Below are 27,133 nucleotides of genomic sequence, written 5' to 3' on the forward strand. Positions count from 1 at the left end.
TGGCAAATGAGACTGGAATTCTTATTTTTTGGATCACTGGTGCCCTTAACTTTTAGAACAGTAATCCCAATTTTCTATCTTTACAGCTTTGCTATGTGATAGCTTATTCCCCTTTTTAAAGAGAAGAGTAAGGCCTAGAGAAATTCTATTAAAAAATTGGTATTGCCCACTCCTAGGAATATACCCTAGGAACACAAAAATACGATAAAAAAAAGTCCCTTCCTCACACATATATTCAGTGCAGCACTTTTTACCATAGCAAGACTCTGGAAACAACCAAAATACCCTTCAACAGATGAATGGCTAAAGAAACTGTGGTACATATGCACAATGGAATATTATATAGCTGTCAGAAGAGATGAAGTCATGAAATTTTCCTATACATGGATGTACATGGGATCTATTATGCTGAGTGAAATAAGTCTGACAGAGAAAGATGCAGAATGATCTCACTTATCTAAGAGTTTTAAGAAAAATGAAAGACATTCTTGCAATAATAATTTTCAGAGACAAAAGAGAGGAGGGCTGGAAGTTACAGCTCACCTCATGAAGCTCACCACAAAGAGTGATGAATTTAGTTAGAGAAATAACTACATTGTGAACTATCCTAACATGAGAATGTATGAGAGAAATAGAAAGCCTGTCTAGAGTACAGGCAGGGGTATGGTGGGGAGGAGGGAGATTCAGGACACTGGTGTTAGGAATGTTGCAGTGGTGATGGGGGTGTTCTTTACATGACTAAAACCCAACCACATTTATGTTTGTAATCAAGGTGTTTAATAAAATACAAAAAAAAAAGAAAGAATCACCTAAAGTACTTTCTGTAATCAAGTGTTTTTACCCCATGTAATCATAGGACTAGATTAAATGTAATATTAGAATAAACCCCATCAATCTTAGTCCAATGTGCATATATTAGAGTGTAATGTATAGAGTTTTTTTAAATATTATACTTTTATAAGCCATATTATCCTTTTATCTGGCTCAACCTATTAAATTATTGATAGTAACTGAAAAAAATTGGTATTGTGGGCTGGAGCAATAGCACAGTGGATCTGGTGTTTGCCTTGTAGGCACCCAACTGGGTTTCATTCCCAGCATTCCATATGGTCCCCCAAGCATAATCCTGAGTGCAGAGCCAGGAGTAAGTCCTGAACAATGCTGGATGTGACCCCACCAAAAATAAAAGTTGTCTCTAGTCCCTGAAATAAAAATTTATCATACTAGTTCACATTGAGTGTTTTGTGCTATTTAAATAATGAAATAATTTGGGGACAGCAAACTGCAGCCATGAACCAAATATGGTCTGCCATCTTTTTAATTAAAAAATTGATTTTAATCAAAATAAGGAGATCTCTTTTTAGTGCTTCTGAGATGATTTTTTTTTCATCATTTCATGGCCTTGCACCAGTGAAGTGACCTTGGGAAGTCTGGACTTTTACATGTGCAGTGTAGGTGTCAATAGGACATTGCATATTTATTATTTGAATTACTAGATGGCCTGTGTTAAATATTTCCCATAATATTTGGCAGCATTCTGTGGTTCATAAATACCAGCTAGTCAGAGTTGAATCCTGCCTCTGGAAGATGCTAGCAATGTAATCTCATAACCAGTTGAAGCCTTATTGCTGCTCTCTATCAAATAGGATTTTAAAATACTTGTCTAATTTTAGTAAATTTTCTGAGGAGCATATGAAATAATCCCTGGAAAATACTTAGTACAGTTCCTAGTAGACAATAAATACTAAATTAATCTATGGTAGTGTATTTGTCATGGCAATAAATGTCACTCAGATCTTCTAGAGAGCTGTTAGGAATGGCAAGTGTAATGTAAAAAATTATCTTTTAATTATATAAAGCATAAATGTGATACATTCATGTCTTTTGGTATAGCAGAGCTGTTAACTACAGACTATATTAATAAAACAGCTTAAAATTGGTTTCTGGATTAAAATTGGACGAGGAGATCTATATCATAGATTACAATACTCACAGTTAGGGTCCAGAGATATAGTACAAAGGGTAGCATCCTTACACAGAGCCAACTTGGATTCAATCCCTGGCACCCCAGATGGACTCCCAAGTCTGCCAGGGCACAGCCAGGTGTCAGCCCTGAGCACAGCCAGATGTGGCCCAAAAGCAAGCCAAAAAAAAAAAAATCACACTTAAATTTTAGATCAATCTGGAAAGGAAAAATTATGTTAACTGCCAAGGCATTTCAAGACAGTTTCTTTTCTTGCAAGTATTTTACCTCTTAGGTTTATCTATGAAGTGAACAGAGAAGACACTGAAACAAATGCCTCTTAGCCATCACATATGGTGATGAAAGTAGAAACAATTTTATCTAAATATTGCTTGCTTTGGGCCGTGTGACTATATTGATAGAGTTCAGTTATTATCTGGGCCCGGTTGTAGGCTTTAATCTGGAGGAAACACTATTTGATTTATTGCCGAGCATTCCACACATACCAGCCAGATACTCCTAGGTGCTGGCCCTGAGCAACACCATGAAATTAATAGGGGAGATCATATAAAGGAAGAGATGAGTTTCTGTGACCTAACTGCAAAGAAACTTTGGCAGCACGGGGAGGTTTTGGGGGGTGCCCAGCTTCAACTCAGTAGTTACCACTAAGTTGTTACTAGTACATTAGCATGTGAATTCTTTCTAAGGAATGAATACTAGGATTTCACTGGATAATGGTGCACCAAACCAAAGAAATGTCCAAAAACTGTCGCAAATCCCAGAGGCTTCATTGATAATAAAGGCTGGAGGGAACAAAACTCCACCTAATTCTCACTGTTGTATTACCTGTCTATAAGGGAAGTTGTCCTCTAATGCACTCATTTTTGGAAAGAACAAATTGTAGCATCTTTCCAATGACTTTAAGAGCATGTATTTTAGCACTGAATATAGTCTATTATTTTGTACTACATAGCATGATTACCTATTGATGTTGAGGTGCTTGATGGAGGTAAAGTGAAACAAGCTTCCTTCCACATAATTTCATCCCAGTCTGGAAATCTCTCTTAGTTAATGTACTTAGAAGGGGATGTCAGGATCAGGAAATTGTGTGTTTATTATGTATGCATTTTAAAAAATATGTCTATAAGGGGCCGGAGTGGTGGCTCTAGAGGTAAGGTGTCTGCCTTGCAAGTGCTAGCCTGGGACGGACTACGGTTCATTCCTCCAGCATCCCATATGATTCCCCCAAGCCAGGAGCGATTTCTGAGCATATAGCCAGGAGTAACCCCTGAGCATTAATGGGTGTACCCACCCAAAATAAGAGTAATCATGGCCCTATATACATAAGGGCCAGAGTACAGCAGGTAGAGCCTGTGTCTTACACATGGCTGGCCTAGATTCGTTCCCTGGTATCCCATGTGGTCGTCTGAGCACTGCCAGGAGTAATTACTGCTGGCTAGCAGTCAAGTCCTGAACATTGCTGGGTGTTACCCACAAATAAACAACAACATAAATATATGTCTCCATATACATAGATATTAGTGACAAGATACATTTTTATTAAACAAAATTTATTTAGACATGATTGGGAAAGAGAGGAAATATGTGTTCAAGAGAGTACAGGCTTCTTCAGAATGGGAAAAAGCAGAGAGAGAAATGATCAAGGAAAAACATGGACTTGACAGAGCAAGCCTTAAAATATCTTGTATTGAAGACCAGAGAGATAGTACAAGTTAGATGTTTGGCTCACATGTTACTGAATCTGATTCTGTCCCTGGTGCCACATAGAGTCTTCTGAGCCCTTCCCTGAGTGACCCCTGAATACAGAACCTGGAGTAGGCCCTAAACACAGCCAATTCTGACCCCCTCAAACAAAAAGAATACACATATATTTTGTTGTAGAGTATAAATTTTAGCATTAGAGATTTTTTCCCATTTTTATCTCAGTAAATGTAAATTGTGGCTTACAATAGTTCCTGAGGGGCCAGAGAGATAGCATGGAGGTAAGGCATTTACCTTTAATGCAGAAGGTCTTTGGTTCGAATCCTGGCATCCCATATGGTCCCCTGAGCCTGCCAGGAGCAATTTCTGAGCATAGAACCAGGAGTAACCCCTGAGCACTGCTGGGTATGACCCAAAAACCAAGGAAAAAAAGAAAGAAAATTTACAATAGTTCCTGTACTATTGCTTTATATGTACATAAATGTTTTAATTGCATATTTATGAGATACAATTTGCAATAAGTGTGGAATTAAGTGGTTTTGTATTGCATTTAATTTTCAGTAGTAAATATTTGGGGACTTGCAATTGTTATTACATGGCCAGTAGTACTTACTTTTCCCCTTTCCTTTCTACATTTTATGCCAAAGATTTTTTCATTAAATGGAAATAAGTCATCTAAAGGCATTAAAATCACATCCCTTATTTTAATACAACTATGTATAAGTGGTTTGGTTTTGTTTGATTTTGGGACCACATCCAGCAGAAATTGGTTACTTCTAATTCTATGCTCAGAAATTACTCCTGGCAGGCTCGGGAATTGAACCCAGATAGGCCACATGTAAGGCAAACACTCTGACCACTGTGCTATCACTCTGGCCCCCCAAATACAACCATGTATAATTTTATTGAAAAACTTTAAATTTTTTTGAGTTCAATTTCTGAACTTTATTTAAAAAACTTTATTTAAAAAAATGTTTAAAACAGTTTTGTTCCAAATTATTGCCTATATAAATACATATATGCTGATATGTGCCTTGAGCAACAATTATACTATATAATAATGCAGTTTACAATTAAGAAAAATGAAATCCTAATTGCAGAAATAGAGCAAATGAAAGAACATGTATGCCTTGTTATAAGCACAACTTCTTAGCTAGTACATGTGTCCTAGGAAATACTAGCTTAGATTCCTTGGGTAGGTAGCACAGTTGTGAGTTTTAGTGGAAATCTCTAGTTCCCTATTAGATAAATACTTCCTGGGATTTTTAAGATGGTGAATTAAAGCCCAAACACCTTTGCTCTTCAGTCATCAAGAACCATTTTGCCCTTCTGAAAATTGATCATCTGTTTCAAGCCACCTCTCTGAACATGTGTGACTTTTTATGATTTTGCCAATAGAAGAGTGAGAACTCAGTTGGAAATAAGACTGAGTGGGTCTCAGATTAAAATGCTGTCAAAAAAAAAAAACGCGCTTCATGAGGCTGAAAAGATCATTTGGGGATAAAGTACTTGCCTTGCATGGCAGTGATCCTAGTTTAATCTTGAATACCACATAAGGTTCCCCAAGCACTGCCAGAGGTGACCCTTGAGCACAGAGCCAGGAACACTCCTGAGCACCTCTGGATGTGGCCCAAAATGCCCTCTTAACCCCAATTAAAAAAAAAAATCTTCCATATTTAAGCTAACAGTCCAAGTTCTAAAACTTAGCAGATGCTTAAAAGAGTCAGAGAAGTTGAGAGCAGCAGAACAGATAAAAATCTGTATAATTTTAAGGCTATTGGTCTATTACACTATCATGCTTTCTCTTAGTTTATCTCTGTTCTTGTTAGGAAAAATTTTGAGACAGAGGAGAGTGCTACAGAATAGAAGCAGAACTTTTAGGTGGCCTGCCTGTAGCTCTATCTTCCTGGTATTTCATGAGGAAGCAAATAGCTTTGCTGGCCACTTCTGATTCTTTCATCTTCTGGAATTGCTTCAGATTTGTTACCCAGATTTCTAAGATATTGGCGATGCTGTCCTGTGCGTAACCTGCATTTCATGAGAGGACAGTCTCACGCAAGTTCAGTATGAGTCATGGTACGTGGGTGGGCCATGGCAGCGTTTCTTGTGCTTGATATTAATTATTAATGTTTTCAGCGATATAATTCTTTGGTTTTGGAGGGACTACGTTTTTTGTTGTTAGCAGCATACCTGAAATCTTGTGGGGGCCAGTTCCATCATCACCTCTAATTGTGATCATCAGAAATACTTTCTCAAGGCATGGAGCTGGAGCATGTATTGCATGAAACTAAACTGGATTAGATCCCTAGTACCATATGCTCCACCAAGCATCCCCAAACACTGCCTGGTGACCCTGGTATCCCTAGCACCACAGGGGTCACATACTTTTATATCAATGTAGTATCAATATATATCAGTATGTTGAACTCACAATTGGCTGAAAATAAACATGAGCTACTCATGGACCACTGAGCACCAAAATTCTTTTTTTTTGGGGGGGGGGGTTGGCTCACACCCAGCAGTGCTCAGGGGTGACTCCTGGCTCTACGCTCAGAAATTGCTCCTGGCAGGCTCGGGGGACCATATGAGATGTCGGGATTTGAACTACCGTCCTTCTGCATGCAAGGCAAATGTCTTACCTCCATGCTACCTCTCTTAATACCAGGTGAACTCAAGTCTGGGAAGGGACAGGGCCCTTCTAGTGGCAACCTACCAGTTATAATTCTGCGACTTTTAAGCAAGATTTAAATCTATGAATAGCAAATTGCCTTTACAGTGTTAGCTTATCTTGGGGACAGGTTAGATAGTACAATGGGTATGACACTTACATTGCATATAGCCAACTCAACAGTTTTGATTGTTGATATCCCATGTGGTCCTCTGAGCAGTACAGTGATCTCTGAGTGCAGAACTATGAGGAGCCTCTGAGCACTTCCAGTGTAACTTCAATCAGAAACAAAAAGTATAAAATATAAAACAATATTGGCTTATATTAATGTCAGCTACTGACTATAATGCTTTGTTCATTGTCAATAGTCAGAAAGTAACTTTTTTTTAAATTTAAGAACATGTAAAAGAAATAAAATGTAATCTAAAGCAAAGTTGTAAATGTTCATTTAATGAGATTTTTGTAAAGATATATAAGAAGTGTAATTTAGTCTCATAGTATTTATTTAGGGACATTGTCAAGGTTTTATTTTTAAAATTACATTTGCACATTTGCCATGGGGGCAGTAAAAAGTGTAGGGAAAGAGGCTGGAGAGATAGCATAGCAGTAAAGAATTTGCCTTGCAAGCAGCCTACCCAGGACCGATGGTGGCCAATCCAGGTGGTTCGAATCCTGGTATTCCATATGGTCCCTTGTGCCTGTCAGTAGCGATTTCTGAGCAAAGAGCTAGGAATAACATCTGAGCACACCAGGTGTGGCCCCAAAACCAAACAACAACAACAAAAAAAGTGGAGGGAACTTGCTCTCCTATTTCTGTTTATTTCTGAATCCTTTCAGCAGAAATGCATATTCCTTCAGGACCTTGTTACCCAAAGGCAAATTTTGTGCCATTGGATAGTAAAGGGTACCTTAAAGTTCCCAGTAGGAAACTGTGTACTTTGACAAAGAGTTAGCTTACATGGAAAGGTGAACATGCAGCCCCCGTATATAATATTATTTAACAACAGGGCCACATTCCCAAACCCAACATTCATTCTTAGAAAAAGCCTTTGTAGCAAAAACAGACATGTTATGAAATTCTTTTTTAAAACAATAACAAAGAAGTAGTATTAAGGAAGTTAATTTCAAGCCTAGGGGTCTTACTTTGAATTTATCTCAGCTTTTTTCATGACTTTTTCCAATAATAATAAAAACCTACTATATCTAATGTTCTGGCATAATATAGGTATTTTAATTTAAATAGGTAATTTAAAATTAGATTTACATTTAAATAAATTTAAATTCTACCTATTTAAAAAAGGTATCACTTGGGTTAATATTTCTGAGAATTCTGAATTTCAGAGATTTAAATATGCCTAGGAATATATTGGTTTTAGAGGCCAGGGTGATAGCACAGTGGTAAAACATGCCTTGCATGTAGCAGACCAGGACTGAACCCAGGAACCCCATATGGTCCCCGTACCTATCAGGAGCAATTTCTGAGCATAGAACCACGAGTGATCCCTGAGGGCTGCCTATTGCACCCCAACCTCCTCCCCCACAAAAAAGAATATCTTGGTTTTAAGGCACAGGCCTTGGTACCGGTATACTACTACTTAAGACAGAACTTCAGAATAAAAAACACATTTGAATAGCCTGAAAATTATGCTTTTGAGAAATAGATTTGAATTTTAAATGCTTCTAAAATGTGTAATATAACTCTTGTCCCAATTAAACATGTAAACTTCTATTAGTAAGTTAAAAATTTTGGAATTTTTGCTGATTATTTCGCTAGGTTCATTTTGAAAGTAACTAGTTTTTTTTTTTTTATTGTTGCTTTGTTTTTGGCATTTCAACTGCACTTTAAAGATACAGTTGATGACAGTGTTTCACAAATATCAAAGTTCATTCCAGTCAACTCTGGGGCTTGCTAAAAAACACAGATCCTAATGCATAGGGTCTGCAGTGACACCTGAGTTCCATGACATATAGATCTGTGAAGTGCATTTAGAGCTGTCAAGTCAGGAAATGTTTTATGCTTCCCACTCTGATTTAGGGGAATGAAATAGGGACTAAAAAACGGAAAGGCAAAAGCATCTTTATCACTTACTGTTCCTAACATATTAGCTAATGTCACTATTTGAGAGAGAATTATGATATATCCATCCACCGTGCAATTTTGAAAGAATGCTCACTCATCTCAGGGCCATCATCAAATTAGAAAACTGGCCCTATCTTCCTACCTACATCATTGTTAGCAATGTCATTGGGCCCCATTGTCCTCACAGTGTAGTTTATTAAAACCCCTGGCTGTCCAGTAGAAGCTGAAAGTTTTACCCTCAATTTTAATTTTTTTCATAATGTCTTATTGATTGATCATTGACTTATCAATATTTTATAATACTAGAGTATGGTTAGCTTCGCATATCTTCTATGTTTATTATTATTCCTATGACCAAAGTCCCAGGTCTGTCCTACCTACAAAAAGCCCCCATAGCTCCCAGCTTCCCTTTCTCCCAGCAGCCATCATAGTGGTCCCTACACCCATCTCTAAATCTCAGAGGGGTTGTTTTGTTGAGTTTCAACCACTCATTTGTATGAACTCAGTTTTTTTTGTGTGTGGTTTTTGGGTCACACCCGGCAGTGCTCAGGGGTTACTCCTGGCTCCATGCTCAGAAATTGCTCCTGGCAGGCACGGGGGACCATATGGGACGCTGGGATTCGAACCGATGACCTCCTGCATGAAAGGCAAACACCTTACCTCCATGCTATCTCTCCAGCCCCTGAACTCAATTTTTAAGGATTGGGATTTTGTGAGCTGTAAGCTTTGATAGCTCGTTACAACAATATGGTTAGAGAGTATTTACAACATGGAAATTGGCACACTCGATAACTCAGAGGCCCTTGAACCCTGGTCTTTCTGTCTATAAGGAAATGCACTCTTTTCTTTCTAATAAGGGGCATAACATGTTCTCTCCTTCAGATATATTACACTGCATAGTGGGAGCAACAGTTGATTTCTTTAATAAACAAGAAACACATATTATAGGGAGGATGTAGTTATCATGGTACTCTTTTGTGAATTCTTGCCAGCAGAATGAGAGTGCAGATTAGACTAAGTACTTGACAAGTACGTCTCCTGAGGTGGCATTCTACAATTTTGCCATCATGGAGAGAGAGAAAAATCAGGTCAGGTATAATTGGAATGGCAGATGTACCAAATAGCCTCAGAGAATCAACACAATTCAGTCCAGTAAACTACAGACATCTTCTACAGACTTCTGAGTCAAATTAGCTCCCATCATCTTGTACTGAGTGATTTCATCACAGTGCACAGCTGTTCCCATCATTTGTTTATATATTTCAAACTTTATTCGAGGCCTAAGTGAGATTTATTACAAGACTTTAGTACAAGCTTGCTTGTCTAATTATATATGCCTCTATTAAATAAAAATAGGATCAGTAGGCAATATGTATCTGACTATTATAAATTCTTTTTTCTATTAAAAGTACTTGCATTTTTATAATAAATGCACCTAAAAAATAATCTGTCTTCTAGTGAGTTAACTATTTGAAACTTCATTTTAGAAGATGAGTCATGTGTGGGCCAGAGATAGATACAGATAGATAGATTTATAGTATAGGTCTTTCTTAAGACATTTACAGACAGTAGCCGACTAGGTGCTTGATTCCTAGCACTGTATGTTCACTCAAGTACACTGAGCTCAGAGCAAGGAGTAAATCACCCCTGTAGCTCTATTGTCCCTCTCTTCATAACCCTCCCCCCAAAAAAACTAAAGTATCAAACATGGATTGGTTTACTTATTATATCAATACCATACACTTATAATATTTCACCCTACATTAATATCTAGAGTGGTAGAAATTATGTAACCAAACTGAACCTAGCAGTATTGGGGCCAGTCACTGTCACCTTAATGGACTGAGTGCTGTGGCATAGAACTCAACTTACTTGAAATACTAACAATAGCGTATTTGGTAGCTTCAGTATTTCTTCCCTTGTTTTCACTTTATTGCACTTGTCTATTTATTGCAAATTCAGACTATATTTGCCCCTTCTTACATTTGCCTTGTTTATTCTTCTTTCAAATTACAAGGTGCTTTTTTTTTTTTCAGTTCATGATAGAGTGGAAAGAATCAAACTTTTTGGGACCAGAAGATATAGCAGTGTGTAGGGTCTTTCTTTTGCATACAGGCAACCCAGGTTCAATCCCCAGATTTCCAAGTGGTCTTCCAAGTCAGCTAGGAGTAATTCTTGAGTTCAAAGCCAGAAGTAACCCCTCAGCACCACAGCATATGCCCCTCAATGTTTTAAATTTAAATCAAGCTTTCATTATAAAAATGAGTTCAAATAAACTTTATTTTTATATATTGATAATTTGCTAATCTGTTAACTTGTTCTTGAGGGAGGTTTGTCTACTAGTGTGCAGAGGCCTCTAACCTGTATATAAAGTAACACTTAGATATCATGTGTTGCCAGGAATTGAACCAGAGTCAGCTACATGTAAGGCATGTGCCTTCACCCCTGTACTATTCCTCCAACCACTTAACGTTTTATAAAGTGAAGAAATACCTTGATGGATAGCTCTAAGACCCATGTTCAATCTTTTGCACTACATGGTACCTAGCACCCAGGAAGAAATGCCTAAACATAGTCAGGATTAGCAGCCCTTGATGTAGCCACAAAACAACTATGCATTAAATCAACAAGCATTTAAAGGGTTTCTCCTCATCCTCATTAATTCTTTCACAACTATTTTCAAGCCTTCTGAATTTTTTCTAAAAAATAAGATTAGTTTTCTGATATCTGGGTGTTCCAATGAAAAAATAACTTCAATTTGAAATGAATTCAGAGTTTTTTTTTGTGGTTAAGCATTATTTACTGAGCAGTTGACTGCATCCTCATTTTATATCATGTGGGGAGTTCTAGCTTTGCTCCTGAGTTATTTTTGTTACCACTGTTGTTTGTTTGTTTTTAGAAAGTGAAATTTGGAGTTAAAAATCACAGATTTCAGCAAGGACCCACCTTGGAAAGATACAAAATATATATAGCCCCAGTTTGTAAGCACAGAAACACTTCTGTACATGTTTATGTACATTAGCATTTCAACATATGAAATGGTCTTTTGTCTAGAAGGATGAAAAGTGCCATTATAAAAAGAAGAGATAAAGTTCTCCAGAGCAGCATTGAGCTAGATGAATATTAGGTGGTCAACTTCTGATTTACAAGTTCAGATTTAAATATGAACACACAAGGACAGTCTTTTTTTTAGGTGTCCCAAGTCTGTGCTTTGTAATCTGTCTAACTTTAACAAATTCAAAAATATCTTTGTTTCTTTTACTCGGTATATTTTCTCCCTCATCAGTATATGTAACAGTTACTTGGAATAGAAATGGAGGAGAATAGGAATTCAAAAAATAAACTTAGCAAATGGTTTATAAAATGAATGTCTTCGCTTATAATTTTAGATTTTTGAGGAGAGAATAAAGATGAGATAAGGAAAAACAATTTTAATTCTTGGATGAATTATTTTGGGGGTTACAGTTAAATGGCCTAATATTACATGCTTTGTATAGAGTGAATGGCATCATTTTCCACTAAATGATTATAGTCAGTACCGTGAAACTTTTTCACTGACTTTTTAAATAATTTCTATAGATTAGGAAGGAAGAAATTTTTTTCTGTTCAGAAAAATAATAATACTAGGCATAAATATTTAAAATCTTAGGCTGGAGAGAAAGCTAAATTGATTGTAGTACAAGCTGTGCATGCAGGAGGACTGGGTTCAATTACCAGCACCATATGGTTCCATGAGCACCATCATGAGTGACTCCAAACATTGAACTGGAATTCTTCCTTGAGCATTTACAAGTGTGATCCCCAGATTAAAAAGAGACCAAATTATTATACAAAGGCAAATTGAACTAACCTGATTTTTTCCCACAGGTTGTTTTTTAATGTGGGAATTTTTAGAACAGATTTGGAATTACAGACTCATATGCAGTGAAGTTGTACAGAGCTATCCTAGATAGGGGTGGAGTGAGAGTTCAACAGACTGAACACACACTTAGCAGCATCACTGGGGTCCCCTGAGCATAAGTATGTCTCTCCCCCCAAAACAAAAATACTCCACATAGTTTTCTCTTTCTATTACGTATCTCAACTATGACTTGGCATTGGTCCACGACACTTCTTTATCTTTAGTGCTTTTCGTTCTCTTCTGAGGCACTGTCTTTTCTTTGTTTTTGTTTTGGGCTCACATCCAGCAGTGCTCAGAGGTTATTCCTGGCTCTGCACTCAGGAATTTCTTCTAGCAACACCTGGGGTAACATATGAGATGCTGAAGTTCCAACCTGGGTTGACCACATGCAAGTCAAGCACTCTACCTACTATTCTGTTCTTCCAGTCTTAAGTATTTCTGTCTTTTATGCAGGTATTAATACCTACGCAATCCAGTAAAATAAAATTTGCTCAGTTCTGACCCCATGTTATCCCTCAATCTTTTTCAGTCTAAGCAAGGGCCTTTATCAATTATATGAATATTTTTTTCTAGAATGATAAAGGGTTAAATAAAGAATTGAGATATCAAGCACCTGGGTTTCTTCCAATAAAGTTGGAATCTAGTTTCAAAATAAGGCATAATAATGAATCTGTTCCCCTCAAGATCCCCTCTGAAATGATTCAGCTTTACTGCTTTTAGAAAGCTGGTGTGTTCTTAGACATAGCCAGAAGGAAAGCACCATGTGTTGGTTTAATCAGTGAGTTGGTTAATCAGTTGGTTTATCAGTCTTCTGAATCAGAATTATGATGACTTCTCCCTTTTGCTATAATAAGTAAGAGCAGGGTACAAACCTAGAGGGAGAATTCTCTTTCCTAATAAGAATGGAGTTTACTTGGAAAGTAGAATTGTAAGTATAATAACTTTAGACCAGTGGAAGCTTTTACAGACAGGGATTATGCAATGATTTTTAAGTAAGGTATCTTGACAGGTAAGACGTGTTTTATTGTTCAGCAATGTAAACGGTATATATTAGCTAAAGCTGCTTGAATATATATTTTTGGAACATTACTTACTGTTCATGGGACAGATAAAATATTTAAGAAAAAGTCTTTATTTTGTGTTAATATTATTAAATCACATTTACATAGTTGACATGTTCTCAAATATAGTCAGTGGACAGACTGGTTCTGTCTGAAAATGGGGTCCCATTCAACCCATAGATATTGATTTTATTCTTTGATCAAGACAGTTATTTGTTACAGAAACCTAATCAGATATTTGTGAAAAGTTAAATTTTCTTGCATCCTAACCGAAACTATCTTGCTGACCCTAAAGTAAATTTGGAGCTATTTATTTATTTTTTAATGGAGAAATAAGTTACAAAGTTGTTGATGATTGAGTTTCAGTCATACAATGTCCCAACACCCATCACTTCATCAGTGCACATTTACCACCACCAGTATCCCCAATATTCCTCCTGTCTTCAGAATTTTTTATTTTAAAAGTTTTATATATAAGTATGTATAATACATCTTATAATCTTATAAATATGTATATATATATTTAGAGTGAAGAAATATCTTCATATCCACAAACCTTCAGCCACTGTATATGCATCTCACATAAGCTCCAGAATCTGTTGGTCACTAGCAGGATTTTTTATGACTAGCGTCCTGAAAAACATACTTCTCACTAGCACAGATGAGAATGCCCTGTTTGGTTTAGGAGCTAACAACTCCCACCAAGTCCTAGGTGGAAACTGAATTGCACACCTAGGGCAGCGTTTGGCCCCTGCTTTCCAATAAACCCAGTTGCCAGGAGGAGGATTAATGCATAATAAGAAAAGTTAAGACATGTGTGCATAGAGTGAGCTAGTACCTTTTCATGTTCAATGTGGTTCCCCCACATGTCCTCTGATTAGAGGTGTGCTCCGAACAAGCCGAGACGGGGCCATGCCGAGCAATGATCTCCCGCTGGTACTATGATGTGAGTGAAGGGAAGTGCGCACCCTTCTTTTACGGCGGATGTGGAGGCAACCGAAACAACTTTGACACGGAGGAGTACTGCCTGGCCGTGTGTGGCAGCGTCAGTAAGTGGACCTTCCCTCCAGCCCGGCCACCTTTCGTCTTTCTCGCCACTGACTTTGCTCTTTGTTAACTGCTGGGTTTTCCTGGTTCTGGGGAATGGGACCTGTTGCTGCCACTAACACCCTCCATCCCTGTCAACCCCTCTGATCGCCCCCTCGTCCCCTTCAGTCTGTTTAGTCGTGAACCCCATGTTCATCGTTCACAAATAAAGCATGGTGTCCCAGATCTGTCCGTCTCTAAGCTCTGGCGTATACATGTCTTGCAGTCTGCAGGGGCCTTATAAATGCTTCTCTCTAAGCCAAGCTGGGGTCTGATGTTTGTCTCTTTCCAGCTGTTTCTGCAAAACGTCGTCTTCTTCTGTGTGTGTCCATGTACCTATGTGTTTGGATCTGTGCAGTGCACTTCGTGTGCAGATAGGTTCTATAACTGGGAACCTAGCTCATGAAGCTCTGGTGGCCTGCACAAGGCATATTGCTGGGATGAATAGTGTCTTAAGTTATTTCCCAGTCAATCTTTTATCATGATGGTGAAGGCATGTGGTTCAATGAAGCTGATGCTTTTCCAAAGCCAGAGAGGAGATATGCCCCAAAACCTTGAGCTTACACTCAAAGCTTTGCATTGTCAAGTTTTCACTTCTCTTGGAAACAGAAGAAAACTATTGGCTTAAATATCAAAGTCTTCAATGACAGGAGACTTCAGAGAATCGAATGTGCAAAGCCTTTTTTCTTGAACATGGAGCTTTCCATAGCTCTTCTAAATTAAATAAATACATGCCATCATCATGATTTCAGTACAGATAAAAGCTTTTTCCATGGGCAATGGTCGCCAGGAGCTAGGCAAAATGTGTATATAAGAACAAAATGTATTCTACTCTTGATACACCTTTCTAAATGGAATTACCAATTTACTTTTTCTTTTATTTGTGAGTAGGGCATGTGAACTACTGAAGAAATCATTACTCAACTTGATAGCTGGAAGACTGGATTCAATAGCCATGTTTTTATTATTTCTTTTTTCTTTGTTTTTGTTTTGTTTTGTTTTGTTTGAAGTCTCCTGCCTGTTTTCTTTGGAAAGAAACAGCCACCATTTCCAGTTTGGGATCACTGAGGATTCGATTAGTTGTTTTATGGTGAAATCGTAGATGTCAAAGCTTCTCTACCAAAGACCTGTTGAGAAGCCCCAAAGCGAGATGGGAAATTTCCATCTCATAATCTCTTTTTATGAGATGACTCAGGAACCATAGTAGGCTCTGAATTTAATCATGTGGCCTAAGGGGAGGAAAAGAGAGATGACTACTCTTCTATCCTGTGAGAACAGGTGATGGAACTGGTAGCCCTCAGGCCTTCCAGTCTGGCTTCATTCAATGATTCCCTTTCTAACTGCAGCCACTCCATTCGGCAGTTTCAAACAAATAAATTAATTAGGTCAGGTAACTAGGAGCACAATGGAGGCCCTGAACAAAGGGCTTTTGTTGTAGGGATTCAAAGTTGTTTAGCCACTGGGGGAAATTACCTGGCAGATTTTCAATTTTATTTTCAATTCTCTTAGTTGAGTTTATTAGCAGAGAGTCTAGTGTATGTGTGTATGAGAGAGAGATAGACAGACACAGACATAAATTATGAAGAGGAACTTTCAAAATTATTATAGATGAATTTGCCTTACCTCCACCCACATCATCTCAAGTTTGATAATGTGATAATTTGATAATCTGATGCAGGTAGTCAAGAAGAATTAATATACTAAGCCAGTCAGGAGAGAGCCATGGAATCAGAGGCTTTTCACCTCATGGTCTCTTGGCCCTCTAAGCCAGATTGACCTTTCTTTATTAAACCAGTACCAATTTACCCAGGCAGGGGAGGGTAGAGCAAGATCCAGGTGGGCTTTTACATATCAAAGAGATAGGTTTAAAGGAAGGCGGAAGTTGGGGAAAAGGCTTTATTTTGGGTTAATAGCTGGGTATCACTTATCAAGGCAAGAGTTAACATAGCCACTATACATCAGACTGAGCCTCTGAAAGTACCCTGGGTGGTGCTTATTTTACCAAGTGATTTGCAAAAGGCAGATGCCCCAATAAAGGAGTAATAGATAGTCCAGGATGTGTTTCAGAGGAGATAAAGTTTAGAATAACTTAGCCAGAGAACAAGAGCAATTTGAAAGGTAAGTTAGAGGGTAGATAGATTTAGGTTAAGATCAGACTGAGTAGTAGATGGAGCCAAGAGTCAGAGGCAGCCCTGCAATTGGATGAAATGAAAGGAGATGCTAGATGAAAGGATTGATGTGTACTGGAATTGCTTGGAACTAACAAAGACCTCATAGATGCAAGACAGGATTCTTGAATGCACTGTGAGCCAATATTGAGCAATTTAAGGAGTTGCTATGTGCATGTCTTGTGTATTTTATATGTGTACTTTGGTTCTATAACTGGGGCCAAACCTCATGATATTTACTTAGGTTTTTGTTTTTAAATTTTTTAAAGATTGTAACATATCTCTTATAAGAATAAATAAATCAGTCCAACAACAGATATGAGAAATATATACTTAGATATAAATTTATATTTAGACACAAAGCTTCCTATAATAATGTATAAATATGCATATTAATACATGAAAATTTCACAACAAAAATGTATAATTTTTGAGACATGTAATTTTGTTTTTAATTTATGCTTTATTTTCCCCTTGATCAGTAGTATTGTGTAAGAGCACATTCCAGTCTCTGTTTCCATTTTTGTTTGTATTCATGTTCATTTATTTTCTCCATAGTAGCCAAAATTTTACTACCCAAAACCTCTACCTGAAAACCTCTCCCCCAAGATCCCATTCAACATATGTTGTAGCTGAATGGAAGAAGGGGGCTGGATGGGGCAGCTGCAAGGCTGGATTCTACCCCAAGTGTCACAGCCTTTTTACATAATTGTGTTTGTTGAACACCTCTTTTATGAAATGTTGGCTCCTGTTGCCTTGCTTAGAATTGTGTCTTATTTTCAAAGATAACTTGAGATGTTGGTTTGAGAGCATTGACACCGCTGCTTCTATTTCTGATTAGTTTTTTTATTACTATATCAGATATGATATATGTCACTTTTCTTAGTATTAATCATCTGACATCATTTTGCTTTACAGGATGCAACACATGTAACTAGAGCCATATCTACAAGTTTTTTTGTATCCCAGAAAAATATTCAATATGTTATATGCACTACTTACAATAATCTGTGTACACAGGGTTAGATTATGTGTAAGGCGATTGTTAAGCTTGGGAAACTGAAAGTTCACTTTTAGATATAAAAGTGCCTCTTTCTGGGCCCGGAGCGATAGCATTGGCCTTGCATGCGGCTGACCCAGAATGGACCTGGGTTTGATCCCTGCTGTCCCATATGGCCCCCTAAGCCAGGAGAGATTTGGGGAGGGGGTCTTTGGGTCATATCCGAAAGTGCTCAGGGGTTACTCCTGGCTCTGTGCCTAGAAATCGTTCCTGGCAGGCTCGGGGGACCACATGGGATGCTGGGATTTGAATCACTTTCCTTCTGCATGTAAGGCAAACGCCCTTCCATGCTATCTCTCGGGCCTCTCAGACCCCCAGGAGAGATTTCTGAGTGTATAGCCAGGAGTAACCGCTGAGCATCCTCGGGTGTGGCCCCAAAACAATAAATAAATAAATAAATAAATAAATAAATAAATAAATTTTAAAAATTGCCACTTTTGGGGGCCCAGAGCAATAGCACAGTGGTATAGGGCATTTGGCTTGGATGTATGTGGCTGACCTGGGATGGACCTGGGTTAGATAATCTCGCATCCCATGTGGCCACCTGAGCCTGGTAGGGGTGATTTCTGAGCACAGAGCCAGGAGAAAGCCCTGAGCGCCACTGGGTGTGACCCAAATACCAAAAAAAAAAAAATTGCCTCTTTCTTCATTTTTTGAATGTTCACACTAGGACGACCGGGGTATCCAACCTCTTGTCTACTTTTAATGGGCCATACAACATTATTAGATGGAAGATAGAGCTTCCTAAGACTAGATGTTGTATCAGCCAACAAAGATGTCTGTGTTTCGTAATGATTATAATTGACATCATATTTTAAAATGTGGTTTCAAATAAACAGATACAGATTATTTTAGTTGCATGAAAATCAGAGATTTGCCCATGTGGAATAGATAGGATATATGTTATCAATTAAACTTATAGCTTAGACATAATAAAACTAATGTTGAAGTTGAATAGTTCAGCCTAAAAAAATCCTAATATCATAACTGAGGAAACAAATTCTCTGAAAAAACTTTTAGAACAATAAATTATCCTCAGAGAAGTCACGTAATTTGTAAAGATACAGTTTTTTTAGTAGTCTCAGTACATCTCAGATTTGTTCAAATTATGTGTAACTTTTAAATAATGTGGTTTTTATGACCACAATAAGCATTGTTCTTGTGATTAAAGTGTTTTTTTTTCCTAAGAATACAAAAAGTAAAAGCAAATGATTCTGACCTATAGAAAACCATAACATTGATCTGCTTGCCTTGTGGATTTGGCATATATTTTCTTTCTCCTTTTCACTTTTTGGTGAAATAGAATAGTGTCCTTTAAAAGAACTTTAAAAAAAATAAAAGAACTTTACTTTGGATATGTGAAAAAAAAATTGTGTTCAAGAGAGAACATAGGCTTCTCCAGAGAGGAAAAAGCAGAGAGTTTATGTCTCAGATTGAAGTCTGGGCCAATCTCCATGGTGGAGAATGAGCCTTACCAGGCACTTAGAGGTTATTTTCTTCTGGAACATTGTGAGCATTTTCTTCATTTTCTTTCTAAGTATTTTTTAATGAGCCTGAAACAGCTTACTTACCTAACCTGCCAATGCCATCAAGATGACAGGATCAGCTTTGAAGCCAACATGATTATAGCTACGTACCCTACTCCAGATGGCCACATTCTTTCTACACTATTTTCTAGGTCAGAAAAGTTAAATGTGATGCTCAAAAACATATTATAAAAATGCAGAAAATAGAAGAAATCAGATGAAGGCAATTAATACTGTTGGTTTTTTTCCCCAAAGACCATGAGTATTATACATATCAACAAAGTAAAATTTCCTAACGTCTTACTAGACAGGTACTTTATTTGCATTTTAGCAACTACCTTTGTTCATTTTTATTAGTTAGTGCAAATGAACATTGTCTGATAAATTATTCTTATGAAACATTTGCCTCCTCGAAGCATCCAAAGAGATGTAGAAAATCTCATGTAATTTTCTCATTTCCAGACATCTTTTCTAACTATCTGCAGTACTGGTATCCTAACACCTTCCCTTTCGAGGAGAGTAAAGTGATTTGAGCAGCTATATTTTCTTGTCTGCCTACAGAGACTATTCAGTCACAGCAAGTGAAGGGTTTTGCCGTGTTAGTACAAACAAAACTGAGAAAGCATATAATTTTTAGTTATTTATAGCCTGTGCTGCTATGCCATCTTATTTATAGCAAAGCAGAACATTTCAGTTGAAATAGTCATGGTCACCTAGAGGTCAAATGCAAATGGCAGGCTGCAGGCAAAACAAATGAGCCCATCAGGGTGAGCAAGACCCCACCCCTGTCTTCACCCCCACTTTATGCCACTTCAATTTGAACTTGGTTTCTTCCCCAGCTAAGGGCTAATAACATGATAGGTCTTTTCTCAAAGGTGGTACAGTTGCATTTTTTACTTTCTCAGTCTAAGTTGTTTCTAATCAAGCAATAAATTTGAAGCGAGTTAGGAAAAGGATTTTAATTTGACTGGAATAAGATTGCACATGTGGAGTGGGTTGTATATACACTAGCAAGTACTATTAGTATAGCAATTTTCATATTAGGACTTCACATTATAGTCTAGAATTTCTGAATTTTAAATCTTTGTCATAGAACAGTTTTGAAAGCTAGAGGAATCGTGTAGTTGGAAAGACACAAGTTTGCAGCCTATCCAAATCATTTCCTGGAATCTATATGGTCCCTCAAGATCCCTGAGCATAGAGCCAAGAGTAAACCTTGAGCACAGACTCCAAAACCTTAAAAAAATAAACAAGGGTCCAGAGCATTAGTATAGGAGGTAGGGCACCTTGCATGCAGTCGACCCAAGTTCAATTCCCTGAGCACTCCAAGAAATGATTCATGAGTGCAGAGCCAGGAGTAATCACTGAGCACCACCAGGTATGGCTCAAAAGGAAAAAGAATGTTTTGAACATAGCAGGTACTTTTGCTTATTTGTTTGGAAGGTTTTTGCAGTACTAGAGTCAAACCCAGGGCTTACACATGGAAGAGGTGTTCTCTTCTGCTTAACTATATCCCTGTTCCTAGCACAGCAATTTAAGGACCCTTGATGTTTCTTATGATTTAGCTATTACAGATAAAGATCAAAACAATAAAAGTAGAGACAAGAAGCCAAAAGCTTTCATTTTTTACTCAGAAACTAATGGATTTATATCCTTTTCTGTTCGTGATAAAGAATTATTTGGGTTGGCAGACATTTTGGGGCCTCCCCCAGCTTGCTTTAACCTGGGAATTTTGATCTTCTCTGGCATTAATCCCCTGAGGGCATGCCCCTGCTGAGGTGTGTCTTTCCAGGCCAGAGTTGTGAATAAGAAAGACTTTGTTAGGCCACTTAAGCTTGGCAGACATTTTGGGGCTTCCCCTGGCTTGCTTCAACTTGGTAACTTTGATCTTCTCTGGCATTCATCCCCTGTCGGCTTGCCTCGGCTGAGGTGAGTGTTTCTGGGCCGAGTTGTGGATAAAGCTGACTCTGCTGGCCCCCTTAAGCCCACCTATAAGGGGTCGAAGCAGAGGAGAGTGAACAGTCTGCTTCGCTTCTCAGACACGCACTCCACCTAGCCAATGAATACCACCACAACACGTAGAAAAACCCACAGCATTAGCGTGACAATGGGGAAACTACGCAGACCAACTTCAGCCATAGAGAATGAAGATGGAAACTCTGATGACCCAACAACGGCCAACCACCTAAGCAGTCTTTCAGAAATGGAGTTTAGAGAAGAAATATGGAGGATGATCACAGAATTCAAAGAAAGTATAGATCAGAACACTAATAAAAATCAAGAGAATATGAAGATAGAAATCAGGAAACTTCAAACTGAAATATCAGGTCAAACAACAGGTCTGAAAAACTCAGTAGACGAATTGAAGAACATAATGGATGAGCTTTCCAACAGATTAAAAGCAGCTGAGGATAGAATTAGTGCGCTGGTAGATGCGATGCATAACAACTTTACACAGCAGAAGAGATTGGAAAAAAGCCTTAAATCAAAGGATCAGACAATGGAAAAATTACTCAAAGAATATGAGCAGATGAAAATAGAAGTCTTTGATAAGCTCAACAGAAACAACTTTGAATCATTGGAGTCCCAGAGACCCAAGAAGAAAATCTCAGGAAGAATCAACAGTCAAGAACATCATGACAGAGAAACTACCAGAGCTAAAGAAAACATGTGACCAAATCCTGCATGCACGAAGAGTACCAGCTAAAAAAGACCCCAGTAGAAACACCCCAAGACACATCCTAGTCACAATGAGGAATCCCACAGATAGAGATAGAATACTGCAAGCAGCAAGATCAAAAAGGGAAATTACATTCCAGGGAACATCCTTGAAATTTACAGCAGACCTGTCACCAGAAACACTCCAGGCCAGAATTCAGTGGTGGGACATAGTGACAAAACTCAATGAAATAAATGCTTCGCCAAGAATACTGCACCCAGCAAAACTCACTTTCAGGTTTGAAGAAAGTATACATGGTTCACAGATAAACAACAGCTCAAAAACTTTACAGACTCAAAGCAAGCCTTAAGAGAAAAACTAAAAGATCTATTTTAAAGACAAGACAGAACAAAAAACACACCAAACTTCTGCACAAAGATGGCAATAAATCTCATGACAATTATTTATCTCAATGTCAATGAACTAAATGCACCCATTAAGAGGCACAGAGTGGCGAAATGGATCAAAAAAATGGATCAACCTTCTGCTGCCTACAAAAAACACACCTGAATAGTCAGAATAAACATAGACTCAAAATCAAAGGCTGGAGGAAAATCATTCAAGCAAACAACACCCTTAAAAAAGTGGGGTGGCCATACTAATATCAGATGACACAAACTTTATACTCAGAAAAGTTGTAAGGGACAAAGATGGATATTATGTACTAATCAAGGGATATGTACAGCAGGAAGAAATCACTCTCCTAAACATATACGCACCCAATGAGTGATCAGCAAAGTATTAAATACAATTGTTGACAAATCTGAAAAAGGATATCAATAATAACACAATAATTGTGGGAGACCTCAACACAGGCTTGTCAACACTTGATATAGGTCAACTAAATGGGACCCAACAAAAATATACTAGACCTGAAAAGAGAAATGGAAGAAAGAGGCCTAGTAGATATATATAGGACACTCCATCCTCAGAAACCTGGATACACATTCTTTTCCAACGTACACTGGTCATTCTCCAAGATAGACCACATGCTGACACATAAAGCATTCCTCCATAAAATTAAGAAGATAAAATTTTTGCAGGCTACCTTTGTTGGCCACAAGGCTCTGAAGTTAGATGTGAACTACAAAGGGACACAAGAAAAAATTTAATACCTGAAAATTGAACAGTCAACTACTGAACAACCAGTGGGTCCGAGATGAAATCAAAGAAGAAATCAAAAATTTCCTGGAAACAAACGACAATGAAAACACAAACTATCAGAACTTATGGGACACAGCAAAAGCGGTACTGAGAGGAAAATTTATAGCTTTGCAAGCACACATCAGGAAGGAAGAAGGAGCATACATGAATAGCTTAATGACGCAGCTTATAGAATTAGAAAATGATAAACAAAAGAAACTAAAAATAGGGAGACAGAAGGAAATAACAAAGCTGAGAGCAGATCAATTAAATGGAAACCCAAAAAATAATCTGAAAGATCAACAAAAGCAGAAGTTGGTTCTTTGAAAAAATAAACAAGATTGATAGACCATTGGCAAAACTCACAAAGCAAAAGAGAGAGAGAGAGAGAAACTTGATAACGTTTATTAGAAATGAAAAGGGGGAGATTACTACAGATGCTGCAGAGATTCAAAGGGTATTCAGAGAATACTTTGAGAAACTCTACGCCACTAAATATGAGAACCTGGACAATATGGATAAATTTTTGAACTCATATAACCTTCCACGGTTGAATAAAGAAGATGTAGCATATCTAAACACCCCCATCACTATTGAGGAAATTAAAACCGTAATCAAAAATTTGCCCAAAATCAAAAGCCCAAACCCTGATGGATTCACGAATGAATTCCTTCAAACCTTTCAAGAGGAACTACTACCAATTTTGGCCAGGCTCTTTTATGAAATCGAAATAACAGGAACACTCCAATTAGCTTTTACATCAACATCATCTTAATAGGAAAACCTGATAGAGATGCTGCCAAAAAAGAAAATTACAGACCAATATCCCCGATGAACACAGATGCAAAGATCCTCAACAAAATCCTGGCGAAGAGGATCCAGTGCCTCATCAAAAAGATAATTCACTTTGATCAAGTAGGTTTCATCCCAGGAATGCAAGGCTGGTTTAACATCCATAAATCTATCAACATAATACACAACATAAACAACAAGAAAAATAAGAATCACATGGCCATATCAATAGATGCAGAAAAAGCATTTGATAGGGTTCAACATCCATTCTTGATGAAAACTCTCAGTAAGAGAGGAATAAAAGAAACCTTTCTCAATATAGTTAAAGCCATCAACCACAAGCCAGTTGTAAATATTATCCTCAATGGAGAAAAACTAAAAGCCTTCCCTCTAAATTCTGGTACAAAACAAGGCTGTCCTCTCTCACCACTCCTATTCAACATATTTTTTTTTTCAGGAAGAATCATCTTTATTCAGGCCCTAGCCACCACATGTGTGTGGCCTATGTCATAACCTTTCAAGCATTCAGCCATTCTAGGATTGCCCTCCATCTTATCCTCTTTTCAGCCATCTTCCCTTTGGGCTGCATGCGACCCAAAGAGCCAAAGGGACAAAAGCCAGGGAGTCCAGCCGGGCAAAGAGAGGAACGGCAAAAGGCCCTATTCAACATATTACTGGAAGTACTTGCTATAGTGATTAGGCAAGAAAAAGATATCAAGGGAATCCAGATAGGAAAGGAAGAAGTCAAGCTCTCACTGTTTGCAGATGATATGATACTCTACTTAGAAAACCCTAAAGACTCTACCAGAAAGCTTCTAGAAATAATAGATTCATATAGCAAAGTGGCAGGCTACAAAATTAACACACAAAAATCGGTGGCCTTTTTATACAGTAATAATGATAAGGAAGAAATGGACATTAAGAGAACAATCCCATTCACATTAGTGCCACACAAACTCAAATATCTTGGAGTCAACCTGACTAAAGATGTGAAGGATCTATACAGAGAAAACTATAAAACACTGCTCCAAGAAATAAGAGAGGCACCCGGAAATGGAAACACATACCCTGCTCATGGATTGGCAGGATCAACATCATTAAAATGGCAATACTTCCAAAAGCATTGTACAGGTTTAACGCGATTCCTCTAAAGATACCCATGACATTCTTCAAAGAAGTGGATGAAACACTTCTGAAATTCATTTGGAACAATAAACAACCTCGAATAGCTAAAGCACTCCTTGGGAAAAGGAATATGGGAGGCATATTACTTTCCCTAATTTTAAGCTGTATTACAAAGCAATTGTTATAAAAACAGCATGGTATAGGAATAAAAACAGACCCCCAGATTAGTGAAATAGTCTTGAGTACTCAGAGAATGTTCCTCAGACATATAACCACCTAGTTTTTGATAAAGGAGCAAGAAATCCTAAATGGAGCAGGGAAAACCTATTCAACAAGTGGTGTTGGCAGAACTGGTAAGCCACTTGCAAAAAAGCGAACTCAAACCGCCAGCTAACACCATGTACAAAGGTAAAATCCAAATGGATTAAAGACCTTGATATCAGATCTGAAACTATAAGGTATATAGAACAACATGTAGGTGAAACACTCCAGGACATTGACACTAAATGCATCTTTAGGGAGGAGACAACACTCTCCAAACAAGAGGTAGCAGAGATAAACAAATGAGACTATATTAAGCTAAGAAGCTTTTGCATGTCAAAGGAGATAGTGCCCAGAATACAAAGGCCACCCACTGAGTGGGAGAAATTATTCACCCAATCAATACTCATCAGATAAAGGACTAATATCCAAAATGTTTAAGGTACTGACAGAACTATACAAGAAAAAACAACTAACCCCATCAAAAAATGGGGTGAAGGAATGAACAGACACTTTGAAAAAGAAGAAAGGCAAATGGCCAAAAGGCACATGAAAAGATGCTCAACATCACTAATCGTCAGGGAGATGCAAATCAAAACTACTATGAGGTACCACCTCACGCCACTGAGATTGGCACACATCACAAAATAAGAAAACAAGCAGTGCTGGCGGGGATGTGGAGAGAAAGGAACTCTTTTTCTCTGCTTGTGGGAATGCTATCTAGTGCAACCTTTATGGAAAGCCATATGGAGATTCTTTCACAAACTGGAAATTGAGCTTCCATATATCCAGCTTACCACTCCTAGGAATGTACCCGAGGAACACAAAAATACAATACAAAAATCCCTTCCTTACACCTATATTCATTGCAGCGCTATTTACAATAGCCAGATTCTGGAAACAACCAAGATGCCCTTCAACAGCTGAGTGGCTAAAGAAACTGTGGTACATATACACAATGGAATACTATGTAGCCATCAGGAGAGATGAAGTCATGAAATTTTTCTATACATGGATGTACATGGAATCTGTTATGCTGAGTGAAGTAAGTCAGAGGGGAGAGAGAAAGAAGCGGAATGGTTTCACTCATCTATGAATTTTAAGAAAAATGAAAGACATTTTTAACAGTATCTCAGAGACAAGAGAGATGAGGGCTGGTAGGTGCAGTTCATGACATGAAGCTCATCACAGTGATGAGTGCTGTTGGAGAGATGACTACACTACAAACTATCATAACAATGTGAATGAATGAGGAAAGTAGAGAGCCTGTCTCGAGTACAGGTGTGGGGGGGTGGAGAGAAGGGAGATCTGTGTAATTGGTGATGTGAATGTTTCACTGGTGAAGGGGGTGTTCTTTACATGACTGTAATCATACAACTATAATCATATTTGTAATGATGGTGTTTAAATAAAGATAATTATAAAAAAGAATTATTTGGTATAATTGTGTGAACTGTGTGGTACAATTGTGTGAACTATCCACTTGTGTATATGACAGTGCAACATTTTCTCATTCAATCTCCCCAGCGCAATGTTTGTGAGTTTATTTAGTGATGGGGGTTATATTTCAAATAAGATAATATTAGCATTTTGCAGTTGGTCTCCTCAGATACTACGTCCTTAATGACATTTTAAGGGAAGGCTCCTCAGCTATCCTAGGTACCCTGTCCAGTGATTCTTTGGTAATTAGACTTGGTGTCCCTATAGCAGTGGGTAATAGAACCAGGAACTGATGGTGTATTTGAGTCATTCACATTATCCATTATACTATATGATGTCTCTATAATGGCATTTAATCTCTCTAAGAGCATTAGATCATTTAGTCAACTGACTACAACAGGGTGTCTGATCAAAGAGA

General features: G+C 37.9%; 1 protein-coding gene across 4 annotated transcripts in view; it reads left to right on the top strand.

The window, feature by feature from the left end:
- APP (amyloid beta precursor protein) overlaps window positions 1-27,133 on the top strand; it is a 310,266-nt gene that overhangs the window by 171,890 nt on the left and 111,243 nt on the right. For 2 of the 4 annotated variants that reach the window (XM_049785762.1, XM_049785763.1), the window contains exon 7: window positions 14,277-14,444. The exons of the other annotated variants lie outside the window; for them this stretch is intronic. In XM_049785762.1, the coding sequence (XP_049641719.1) occupies window positions 14,277-14,444 (168 nt within the window). The remainder of the gene's footprint in view (window positions 1-14,276; window positions 14,445-27,133) is intronic. 4 annotated transcript variants of the gene reach the window in all.

The sequence above is a fragment of the Suncus etruscus genome, chromosome 13, assembly GCF_024139225.1.
Source record: "Suncus etruscus isolate mSunEtr1 chromosome 13, mSunEtr1.pri.cur, whole genome shotgun sequence".
Taxonomy (NCBI): Eukaryota; Metazoa; Chordata; class Mammalia; order Eulipotyphla; family Soricidae; genus Suncus; species Suncus etruscus.